The 12,331-nt window shown below is 53.6% G+C and overlaps 2 protein-coding genes across 2 annotated transcripts in view; both read right to left on the bottom strand.

Annotated features, from left to right (window-relative positions):
* TMEM51 (transmembrane protein 51) overlaps window positions 1–6,602 on the bottom strand; it is a 38,488-nt gene extending 31,886 nt beyond the window's left edge. The window contains exons 1-2 of the mRNA XM_061566326.1: window positions 6,592–6,602; window positions 2,972–3,058 (exon numbers count right to left, since the gene is read on the bottom strand). Of these exons, the coding sequence (XP_061422310.1) occupies window positions 2,972–3,058; window positions 6,592–6,602 (98 nt within the window). The remainder of the gene's footprint in view (window positions 1–2,971; window positions 3,059–6,591) is intronic.
* A 1,689-nt stretch (window positions 6,603–8,291) lies between these two features.
* LOC133351086 (ZP domain-containing protein-like) lies at window positions 8,292–12,059 on the bottom strand. Its single transcript, XM_061566016.1, has 6 exons — window positions 11,909–12,059; window positions 10,904–11,004; window positions 10,175–10,477; window positions 9,897–9,993; window positions 8,941–9,109; window positions 8,292–8,445 (listed from the first exon to the last, which is right to left on the bottom strand). The coding sequence occupies exons 1-6, from the start codon at window positions 12,056–12,058 to the stop codon at window positions 8,315–8,317; spliced, it is 951 nt and encodes a 316-aa protein (XP_061422000.1). The 5' UTR covers window position 12,059; the 3' UTR covers window positions 8,292–8,314.
* Window positions 12,060–12,331: the final 272 nt, after the last annotated feature.

Raw genomic sequence — 12,331 nt, 5'->3', positions numbered from 1 at the left:
TACACACCGCACCGGGCACGATACTCATTTGAGGGCTGAGTCGACCTAAGGGGGAGGGCCCCGGAGTGGTTTCCGTGAATCATTGCTGGTGTTGGCCGTGAGCAGGAATCGAACTGGGGGTCGCTGCTGCACTAGCCCAACGTGAGAGAGGGAGGGTGGAGAGGAGTGGTCGGATCGAGGCATTGAGGCGAGAGGCCAGGAACCCCTCAAGAGACCCACAGAGATCCACCCCTCAAGAGACCCACAGAGATCCACCCTGAAGAGACCCACAGAGATCCACCCTCAAAAGACCCACAGAGATCCACCCTCAAGAGACCCACAGAGATCCACCCTGAAGAGACCCACAGAGATCCACCCTCAAGAGACCCACAGAGATCCACCCTCAAGAGACTCACAGAGATCCACCCTCAAGAGACTCACAGAGATCCACCCTGAAGAGACCCACAGAGATCCACCCTCAAAAGACCCACAGAGATCCACCCTCAAGAGACCCACAGAGATCCACCCTGAAGAGACCCACAGAGATCCACCCTCAAGAGACCCACAGAGATCCACCCTGAAGAGACCCACAGAGATCCACCCTCAAGAGACTCACAGAGATCCACCCTGAAGAGACCCACAGAGATCCACCCTCAAAAGACCCACAGAGATCCACCCTCAAGAGACCCACAGAGATCCACCCTCAAGAGACTCACAGAGATCCACCCTCAAGAGACTCACAGAGATCCACCCTCAAGAGACCCACAGAGATCCACCCTCAAAAGACCCACAGAGATCCACCCTCAAGAGACCCACAGAGATCCACCCTGAAGAGACCCACAGAGATCCACCCTCAAGAGACCCATAGAGATCCACCCTGAAGAGACCCACAGAGATCCACCCTCAAGAGACTCACAGAGATCCACACTCAAAAGACCCACAGAGATCCACCCTAAAAAAACTCAGAGATCCACACTCAAGAGACTCACAGAGATCCACCCTCAAAAGACCCACAGAGATCCACCCTCAAGAGACCCACAGAGATCCACCCTCAAAAGACTCACAGAGATCCACCCTCAAGAGACTCACAGAGATCCACCCTCAAGAGACCCACAGAGATCCACCCTCAAGAGACCCACAGAGATCCACCCTGAAGAGACCCACAGAGATCCACCCTCAAGAGACTCACAGAGATCCACCCTGAAGAGACCCACAGAGATCCACCCTCAAAAGACCCACAGAGATCCACCCTGAAGAGACTCACAGAGATCCACCCTCAAGAGACCCACAGAGATCCACCCTGAAGAGACCCACAGAGATCCACCCTCAAAAGACCCACAGAGATCCACCCTCAAGAGACCCACAGAGATCCACCCAGAAGAGACCCACAGAGATCCACCCTCAAGAGACCCACAGAGATCCACCCTCAAGAGACCCACAGAGATCCACCCTCAAGAGACCCACAGAGATCCACCCTCAAGAGACCCACAGAGATCCACCCTCAAGAGACCCACAGAGATCCACCCTCAAGAGACTCACAGAGATCCACCCTCAAGAGAACCGGGCAACTCCCACAAACACGGTGGCGGCGATGGCACACCTTCAATTTCAATGCCAGATTCCGTGACGTAAGCACACAGCTTACGTGACACACACACAGTGCACGTGACACACACACAGTGCACGTGACAACTCCTATCACACAGGTGGCCTGGCACACGGAGCGCGTGGCAGGGTCCCCGTCGTCCCTGTGCGCGCCCTCCCGACCCCGTCTCGCGTTTTTCATCCCCGTCACTCCTGGTGCGGGGACACAGTGGCAAGTTTGTCTCCCCGTGTCTCTGTGTCTCCCCGTGTCTCTGTGTCTCCCCGTGTCTCTGTGTCTCCCCGTGTCTCTGTGTCTCTGTGTCTCCCCGTGTCTCTGTGTCTCCCCGTGTCTCCCCGTGTCTCCCCGTGTCTGTGTCACCCCGTGTCTCCCCGCGTCTCCCCGCGTCTCCCCGTGTCTCCCCGTGTCTCCCCGTGTCTCCCCGCGTCTCTGTGTCTCCCCGTGTCTCTGTGTCTCCCCGTGTCTCTGTGTCTCCCCGTGTCTCTGTGTCTCCCCGTGTCTCTGTATCTCCCCGTGTCTCTGTGTCTCCCCGTGTCTCCCCGTGTCTCCCCGTGTCTCTGTGTCTCCCCGTGTCTCTGTGTCTCCCCGTGTCTCTGTGTCTCCCCGTGTCTCTGTGTCTCCCCGTGTCTCTGTATCTCCCCGTGTCTCTGTGTCTCCCTGTGTCTCCCCGTGTCTCCCCGTGTCTCCCTGTGTCTCCCCGTGTCTCCCCGCGTCTCCCCGCGTCTCTGTGTCTCCCCGTGTCTCTGTGTCTCCCCGTGTCTCTGTGTCTCCCCGTGTCTCCCTGTGTCTCCCCGTGTCTCCCCGCGTCTCTGTGTCTCCCCGTGTCTCTGTGTCTCCCCGTGTCTCTGTGTCTCCCCGTGTCTCTGTGTCTCCCCGTGTCTCTGTATCTCCCCGTGTCTCTGTGTCTCCCCGTTTCTCCCCGTGTCTCCCCGTGTCTCCCCGTGTCTCCCCGTGTCTCTGTGTCTCCCCGTGTCTGTGTCTCCCCGTGTCTCTGTGTCTCCCCGTGTCTCTGTGTCTCCCCGTGTCTGTGTCTCCCCGTGTCTCTGTGTCTCCCCGTGTCTCTGTGTCTCCCCGTGCCTCTGTGTCTCCCCGTGTCTCCCCGCGTCTCTGTGTTTCCCCGTGTCTCTGTGTCCCCGTGTCTTTGTGTCTCTCCGTGTCTTTGTGTCTCCCCGTGTCTCCCCGTGTATCCCCGTGTCTCCCCGCGTCTCACCGCGTCTCCCCGTGTCTCTGTGTCTCTGTGTCTCCCCGTGTCTCTGTGTCTCCCCGTATCTCCCCGTGTCTCCCCGTGTCTCCCCGCGTCTCCCCGTGTCTGTGTCTCCCCGTGTCTCCCCGTGTCTCTCCGTGTCTCTGTGTCTCCCCGTGTCTCTGTGTCTCCGTGTCCGTGCTCACCTGGGCTGTGTTCGTGGTCTCCTCGCTTCCACGGAGCCGTCCTGCTCTGTAACGCGAGGGAGGGGATCCGCTCCCACACAGCAGCAGCTGCACTTGGGGGTACAGCAGGAAACGCCTCGCCCCAGCCCCTGCTCTCACAGCTGCTGCCCAAACCTCCCAGCTGCCTGCAGCTCCTACGGTCCTCCTACTGCTCTTCCTCTCAGCCTCCTACTCGATACCCCAATCTATTCCTCACTCTTAGCGCTCACGATCACTCTCGTCCTCGCTATCCGACTTCACCCCGAACTCTACCCACTGCACCTCTGTCGCCTACTCCGCTCTGCTACGACTCGCCCCACTCTCCTCTCTCTCCGCACTCTACGCACTGATTTATTGATGCCGTGTGCCGTCTGCTCTGGACTTGCCTCGGGCTCACAAAGACGCCGCCTCTCCCCGCCACCCACACCACTCGCACAGGCAGCCACGTCCGGCCACTCCCCCATCCGCCAGAGAGCTCCCCTCGGGTCTCTCCCCATCCCCTCGCCCCCTCCCCTTCCCCCCTCGCCCCCTCCCCGCCCCCTCCCTGCCCCCCCCCCCTCCCCCCCTCCCCCCCCTCGCCCCCTTCCTCCCCTCGCTCTCTCTCCCCTCGCTCGCGGTCTCCCTCCCAGCCGCGATGCACTGCCGCGACGCCGCCTCCGCCTTCACCACCACCACGAGGAGAAGTCTCCCGGGGCGCTCACACAGCGAGCGCAGTCAGCCAGATCACAACAGGATTCAGCGATACAGTAGACAATGTTTTGTTGTTGACCAGGTAAGGCCCACGGAGCTATATAGCTCTCTTTTTCAGAAGCGACCTGGCCACAGATTAACCAGATCACAGCGTGGTTTTGACTTATTTATTTAGATTTACTACGCAGGATGATCCATGTAAGCAGTTGCCCCGCTACTTTACACGGAATATCCGTGGTACCGTGAGCACAGCTACAACAACAAAACGTCCATTGGAATATTGCACAAAATGGTAAGTCACACCACAATGTGGTTAGCCAGCTGACGAAATGGTTAGCCGGATCACAGCGTGGGTAGCCAGCTGACGAAATGGTTAGTCAGCTCACAACGCGGCTAGCCAGATGACGAAGTGGTTCGCCAGATCACCGCGTGGTTGGTTACACAGATGAAGTGGTTAGTCAGATCGCAATGCGGTTGGATCACAGCGCGGTCAACCAAGACATTGCAGCACTGCTCCTCTGCCTGTTTACCCAGCTGCTCCCGTTGATATTCCAGCACGGCGCTGCCGAGATGTGATCTCGGGTTGCGCGCAGTGCGAGTGGCGCGAGATGCCACGAGCGAGCAGTGATCAACTGCTGCTCTCTCTCTCTCTGGCATAATGGCAGGAGCAACGTGTTCAGGAGTTAGATGCCAATGTCCGCCGTTAGCCATGATGAGAGAGCTTTAGCAGAGAGAGTTCGTGTAGTTGTGCTGTTCCTCCTCCCTTGAAGGAGCGCATACTACGATACGGTCAATAGTTTGGGTCGCATTGTCACAATCGCACGACTGTGGCTTGCGTCTTGAATTTCCCATTCTGAAAGATGTCCACATCGACCTGTCGATTTTCTAATGCGGTTGATAGTTACACCAGCGGTGTGGGTGGGCGAGCGCGTGAATGAGGGAGTAAGTGGGTGGGTGAATAAGGGAGTGAGTGAATTGATGGTTACACCTGTGGTGAGTGGGTAGGTGAATGGGTGTGTGATGAATTGGAGAGCGAGATGGTTCTACCAGTGTCTTCGAGGGGGGAGGTCAAAGCCAGGAGGTGCGACGTTTGAGTCTCCAATGGAGGCGTTTTATTCTGAACGCCCGCGTTGTTCCACCGTTTCGCCAGCGACCTTCTGGATCCGGGTGTGAGTCTTGGATGGTGACAGCAGCGCGACCCCAGAAGGGATGGGATCGACACTTGAGTAGTCGGTGGTGAGGGACTGTGGATGTCTTGATTGATGGATAGGCGGTTGTCGTTGGTCAGAGAGCACGTGTCAATTCCCGTGCCGATTGCGCGCCTCTGCGGATATTTGGTGGCTGGGTGGCACAATGTTCGCCAGAACAGTGGAGCCAGGGGATTGGTATCGGTTCCGTTATTACTAAGCCTGGTCACCAGGAAAGCCTCACCGAGTCACGAGAGTCCTCTGCCGAGTTCATACGGACGTGAGTAAATTTCAATGAATTTGCAGGGATTCTTTCGTTATTGGAGATGTTTTTGGGCACTGCCAGTAAGGTTGAACGAGCTTTTGTTTTTAAGCTATGGGAGCAAACCGGAGAAAACAAGGGGGCTAACATGCACAATACACATTTTTAAAAAAGAAACCAGTCGGGATTGGAACCCATGTGCTTCTTTCTGCAAGGCGCGATCGCTCCCATGGCGTGTAAGGGCTAAAGGAGCACACCACGGGGGATGGATCCACAACGCGAGATCCAAACTCAAACTCAACGGCACAGCTCACGGAGGAGGGGGGCGCCACGGTGACGCGATGTTAACTTCCATGCCTGCTAGACATGGGTTCGATCCCAACCCTGACGCCGGTATATTTGGAGTTTGCAGGTTATCCCCGTGGTCGAGCGGATTTTTCTACGGGTCTTCCGGTTCCCCCCCCCCCCTCCACGTTTAGGAACATGCGTTGAGTGTATTTGGGTGCCATAAATTTCCACACGACGATAAACCCACCTCGTTGAGCCATCATTTGTGGCCAGGTCACTTCTGAAAAAGAGCTACATTGCTCAATGTGGCCTTACCTGGCAAGAGAAAGAAAAGAGTTCGCGACTCGGGTCGCAGAGGCAACGTGCGGCCTTCCATGTGGTCTGCAGGGGCCAGTGCAGCAACCAACCATTGCACTACTCCATAGTCGAGTGTATTATCCCACCAGCCCGTACTGACCAGCGGTGGTGGTGAAGTATGGCGACCTCTCCCCCCTCTCACAGCAGTGGAGTGACCCCTGGACTGGCGGTGTGTATTACAATCTCCGCGGGGCGAGCGACTGCCTCTGCACGCCGTCTGCAAAAGCGGACCCGAGGTACCCACGCGCCGGGCTGGCAACTCCATCTGCACAGCGGACTCTTGCGATAGAACTGTGGCTTTACTAGCCATCACCGCATCTGCAGTCGTCTGGGAACGCTCGTCCGATATTAGGACGCCACCTGGGAGCCGTGCACTTTCACATGTATATTGAAAACTCATTTACTTAGAACTTGTGTTTAGTTTGTCCTTCCGCACCCCACCCCCCCACTTTCGATTAGCACGGTCGGCTAACCTACGGTGCGAAATAAGTTTAACAATCAGTACTTACGAACTTTAAGCTACGAATTAAGCCGAGACTGCAGCGCCCTCTGGTGACCATACCCACACCGTTCGTGTCACAACGCGACTGGGAAAAACATCGCGAGGGTGATCACTGGACATTTGCGAGCTGCTTTGTAACTTATCGCCTTGTATACAGAAGGTCGTGGGTTCGATCCCGACCCTGGCGCCTGTATATTTGAAGTCGGTCTCTCTCCGTGGCCATGTGGAATTTTTTTCTCAGGGTCCTCTCCACATTTAGAAACATGCGTGTAGAGTACGTGGCCGCTGCTATACACATTTCCACACAAGCCAGTACCGTTGCGCCATCATGTGGCCAAGTCGCTTCTGAAGAGCTATATTGCTCAGTGGACCTTACCTGGTAAAATAGAAAGTTTGTGCTTAAATGAAGCGCTCTTGGGCAATGGTCCCTGACGACACAACAGTTCAACGGGGGTGGAGCACTCGGCCGCTCTGGCCTCCTTCGTTGCCCACCGCTGCCAAAGCAGCAGCGTCAATGGTGTAACGAATAAAAAAGTCCAAAAATCCCGATGCGAACCAAAATAAACGTTTAAAAAACGGTTTTATTTTAAAGTGCACTTAAAAGTAAATAACGCGATTGGACAAGGGGAAGCGGACGACCTCTGGATTACGAGAAACGCGGCGCTTGCTTTTTGTGCGAGCCAATTCCAGTTAGGTGAAAACGCTGCGGTCGACACAAAAATATAATTAATATGCCGTCCATGGAAAATGTAATTGCTTGAAAGGAGGAATTTATGCAATTTTAATTAGAGGCATGCATTGTCACGGGATCAGAGTTCGTGTGCAAAATTTGGAATGGATTGGACAACAGGAAGTAGACAAAATTTGTATTACAAGATTTGAGCACGACAGCTTTCAAGTTAAGCAAAACAGTTGAAAAGAAATCGCCTAATTTCTGCCGAGCCGGGATTACGCTGTAACATCGCTACCCCCGTTGCAAAAACACGTGGCAGGACACCTTCCTGAAGTCAACTATGCGAGGTTTTCCTGCGCGCACAAGCATAATAAATAATTAAATGGCAGCCGGCCACACGTACCGTCCTGGCATGGGAACCTTGTTCAGGTCAGCATCACCACGAACACTTGGTTCACTCCCCAGGTCGCTTGTAGGACGAAGGCTCCGATTTAGAAAACCTCCCTATAAAACACCCCCCCCCCCCCCATCCTTCCCACGAAATCTTTCGAGTTCCACATCCTTCATCGGTACCTTACTTAAAAAAAAATTCTCTTGGGTGGAGGTCCCGCGTCCCCTGCGTAACCCCTACACCCCCCCCTCCCCCTACACAAAGCTAATGATGTACCGGTATACGACCCAGTCGACAACGTTGGGTGTGGCCGCCAGATCCTTGCATTCGAGCAGGAAACAGCCAGTGCAGAGGGAGACGCGACGATAGATGCGTGCAGGAGCTATGGGTAACTAGGGCTGCACAATGTCAGATCGCCGGATCTGGCTTGGGTGTGGTCAGTTGGATGCAGTAGATTGTTTTATGCAACCCACCCTGGCCACGGGTCAGAAATATCACCCCCCTCCCCACCGTCACTGCAGAGTAGTTGCTCTTCTTCTTACCAAAAACTTGCAGCTATAAACCGTAAAATTGCCCAACCACCCCCCCCCCCCCATTATCCTGTCATCATGCCCTCTAACGGTAGAGTTCTCCAGGCAGTTGGAAGACATTTTAGAAACACTATTTGGTGAAAATACTCAAAAAGTCTGACAGTCATTGACCTGGTGGGCATGTAGTGGCACAGCAGTTGGCATGGGATCTGGTACAAGGAATTGATCAATTGTGCCCTGGCAAATTTCGTGCTCCTTCTGCAGCACCATCTAGAAAACTGCACTCCCTCCAAGCCCCACCCCCCCAACGCACACTTCCCAGGAAGCATTCCAACATTGCACGTTCCTTGGGTCTATAGCATGAGACACAGGTTTCCATCGAAAAGTCATAATGAAAAGGCCCCATTCGGGTAAAGCAGTCAAAAAACTTTATTTCACAAATCGTCTAGGTTTCCGCTTTGGAGGGGTTACGGAGGCACTGGAAGCAGACGGTGAACTTGAGCACGAGGCCCAGGACCAGGAGGACGAGGGCAGCCAGAGCAGCGCCCCACAGCACCCGGCCGTCCACGGTGGCCCCTGCACACAGGGGAGGAGACGGCCATTGACGGCATCACCACAACCACCACTGGTCAGTGCGAGTCGGTGTGGAATAGACAGAGGGTGTGGTACATGCAGTGCAATTTGTCGAAGTGCCCTCTGCTGTTCACAATGTAGTTAGCCTATAACCCCTGTTATACATAGTGGTCATCCACCCAAATTGCCAATTAATCTTCAGACCTAAAAAAAGCATGTACAGTTCGGTTTGTCCAATTACTAAATGGTGGCGGTGGGTTGTCAATTGGCAGGTAGAGGCCAAGGTAAGCACAGCAGGGGTTGGGCATTCAGAAACACTGCACGAATTTAGCGCCAAAAATTGTGGAAGTGTCACCACTTGGCTTCCATCATGGAGCCAGTTCTGGGAGAATAATTAAGAAACTGGGCGTTACAAAAAAAGGATCAGAAATGTTAAGACAGAATTCGGCCACCTAAGCCACAGCCGTCAGCTTGACTTTAAAACCAAGTAAAACTCACGGCCAGAGGTCTCGGCGTCAAAGTGGAGAGGGCCACGGCTGACGATGTAGATCGGCGTTTCCACTAACGTCAGGGGGCTGCGCTTGGTTCTGGGAAGCAGACATCCCTGGTAGCACCTGGAGCCAGCTGAGGACCTCTTGCAGGCCATGACGGCACAGTGGATGTACACCTGGGAGCAGAACAGAGCTCGCACTGCTTAGAAGGAAGTTTGGAGCACGGGGTGAGGTATGGAAAACATTTCGAGAAGTAGCTCGGCCATCTGGGTTTTCCTTGCAATATTTAGAAAGCTACCTAGGGCTGCCCTAAAGCTATATTTGGAAAAAAAAGGTTCTTTTGAACCACTTTGGGTTTGGCTAGTCTTTCTCCTGCACCTCCAAGTTTGCACAGTTGGCTACATAACAGTAGGAAGGGTCATACAAGCTTCAAAATAGCGTGCCTAACGTAGGTGGTGCTGTGTTCGTAAACTTGATGCAGAAGAAACTGCCAAGCAGGAGGGTCACCAGCAAAGTCCAGCCCTCTTACCAGCACTGCTGCCCTATAGCTATTGGATAACAGGACCTAATGATTCAATCGTTAGGGCCCTCCAACAGGTGCCATGGCAGGATCAGTGACAGTCTACAAACCAACACTCCACGGTTTAGCTGCCACCCCAGATTAGGTTGAAGTGCCATGAGGTTGTCTTGGTACGGAAGCGTTACCGACAACTACACCAAGCAAAACACAAGCCGGCAGCACAGCTGTGCTGCTCCCATCTCTTAAAAATGCAGTTGTCGAGCACATGTCTAAAAGAAGTCCAAAAGTGGCAGTCGATTAGCACCGAGACTAAAAACAGGTAGTCTTGTAGAGGTCAACACCACACCGGGCAGAAGACTCGAGTGAAGCGCATGAGGATAGCGATGATACCACGACAGCGAGCGATCAGTTCCGGCGAGGTGAGTGAAGGGAGCACGGCTCACGTTGGCACGATCGGTCGCGGTGAAGGCAAACATCCTGAAGCGGAAGTGGAGCTTCGCGTCCACAGTGGTGAGGTTCGTCATGTCCGCTAAGAGACACCTGCAAAAACAAACCACACCGTTTGTCACCCCCATCACAGCACTAAACTAGAGGGTTCCACCCCACCCCCCTTGTGTAGCAGCAGAAAATGAAGCAACCCCCACAGGACAGCAGGTCGACTGGGGGGCCCCCCCCAATCGTCTTGATTGCATGGAGGGGGTGTGGTGGTAGGGTACCATACCCGTCCTGGATGAGGTAGTATTTGTTGGGGTGCTGGGGGCTGCTGTCAGGGGTGGCGTAGCAGTCCACTGCGAAGATGGTGACGTTCAGGGCACTCCTCACAGACACCTGCAGGTGCATCGCGGCTCCCAGGGTCACAAGGAGTGGGTACTGGCTTGGCAGGAAGGGAGTCCCAAACCCAGAATCCGTGAAAAACTCCATGCGCAAATCCAGGAGCGAGAACACGGTCTGGTTGAGCACTAGGGCTAGTGCGGTGGGCTCGAGAGGCCCCCGACTCAGCAGCTTCGTCCGTGGAACCTTGCAGCTATAAGAGAATCGGAGGGAAACAAATCAAGGGGCTGGAATGTTTGTAAAAGGGGGAGGTGCAGTTGCAGATAGTCTGCAGTAAGTATTTACAACGTCAAGGGGGAGGGGTCATAGAGTTCCTACTGAAACGAGCATTGGTGCACATCTCTGCTGCAAGTTCCACATTTATAATGGGGGGGGGGGGGGGGGGGAAGTGTTTCATAAAAAAAAGTTGCCAGATTGCATCTGTGTCTACCAGGTGTTCAAAACAAAAATTTCAGGCCACAATTCTAACTTTCATACAAGACCAATGACAACATTCCCCCCACCAGTCATTTGTGAAAGAGCAACACCTCAGGGTGGCCCCTTATCTGGGTGAAAGTTTTAAAAGCTGTTAGTTTAAGAAAAGGTCCTGTGCAGCACTGGACAAACATCTCCAACGTACGTGCAGTTGACGAGGACACACTGGTAGTCGTAGGTCACGATGTAGCTCGTGCTGCTGGCCAGAGACACCATCTGTGTGAACACCAAGTCAGTGTCCGTCTCCTGCAGGGACAGAGGCCACACGGACACCATTAACAAAACTGCCAAGCATCCAACTAGACATTGTTACAATGCACTGCACTCAGCCCATGTTTTGCAGAGAAAGTGTTAGTATGATAGCAAAGGGTGCATTTTTGAACACGTGCAGCACTTTTGGTCAATCTGCTGGACGAGGGCCTCCCTACGACACACAAAATGGGGGGAGTACAAAGATTGCACTTCACCACAACGGTCCCTGAAATTCAAGGTTGAAGGTGTGCTGGTATCAGGTATAGGGCATATTTATGGATTTTACTGCCCTCTGCTGACAAAGTCCGGCAGAGCAAACATTTATCACCTTCACAGCACAGTTGAGTGCGGGAGACTCGCTCAGGACAAACCCGAGAAGCCACGAACTGGGGATCCAAGGGCAGACACCACCAAGGGCAGATGAGCATGGACGAGGCTAGAAGCGTCGGCAAATGGAAGCATTAACATAAACGTAATTTCATTCTTTTGGTAAAGTCGTGTAGAAAGAAAAATAGAATATGAAGTGTCATTTGTACCTGCCCGGTTGCAATTGAAACGTCGTATTCTATTAACTAATTTGTTTCTTTCTACAGGACTAACCGAAAGAACCAAAAGAGGAATTCCTGCAGTCACGAAAGCTTCGAATCTGGCGTAATTCGAGTTCATCGTCTCCACGAGTGGAGCGTGGCTACACCACGAGGACTTAAAATCAGAAGTTGTGAATTCTCTACAAATCCTGTGTGCATGCACGTGACCAGACTTGCACAACTGCTACTGGGCATGAGTATCAGACTCTTTGGAGACCCTAGAGTGCAGTGGAGCCCATCCATCATGGGTCATTATGCAGAGCTAGGTCAGGGGGTTGCAAAGACCCAAAAGGTGACAGTCGTTTGCCAACCTCAAAAATTGTGCCACAGGCACCGAAGGAGATGTTAAAGGTGACGAACTGCTGCTCGTCCATCAGGTTACAGCCTGTGGCCTGTGTGTTGAGCCTGAAAGAGGACGCGTTGTAGCCAAAAATGGCTCCTTTAGGGATCTTGACGATCATGTGCTCGTTCACGCAGCTCACATTGAAGGCATCTGCATGACAAAAAACAAGACGAGAAAGTTCAACTTAGCTAGTCGATGAGCAGCATCACAAGCCACACGTGCAGCACAAGTGGACTGGCATGATCAAAGCAAAAGTCTTGGGAGTTGCAGACCAAGCACTACAAACTTACATGGTGGAGACTGTATTTTGCCAACACTGAGAATGTTCCCAGCCTGAAAAACTTACAGTAAGATGCTAAACTTGGTGGCCAGCCAAGTGCAAGGGCGGCAA

The sequence above is a fragment of the Lethenteron reissneri genome, chromosome 36 (genome assembly GCF_015708825.2).
Source record: "Lethenteron reissneri isolate LAM-NWPU_2019-01 chromosome 36, ASM1570882v1, whole genome shotgun sequence".
In the NCBI taxonomy this organism is placed as follows: Eukaryota; Metazoa; Chordata; class Hyperoartia; order Petromyzontiformes; family Petromyzontidae; genus Lethenteron; species Lethenteron reissneri.
This window is presented reverse-complemented; position numbering and strand designations above follow the sequence as displayed.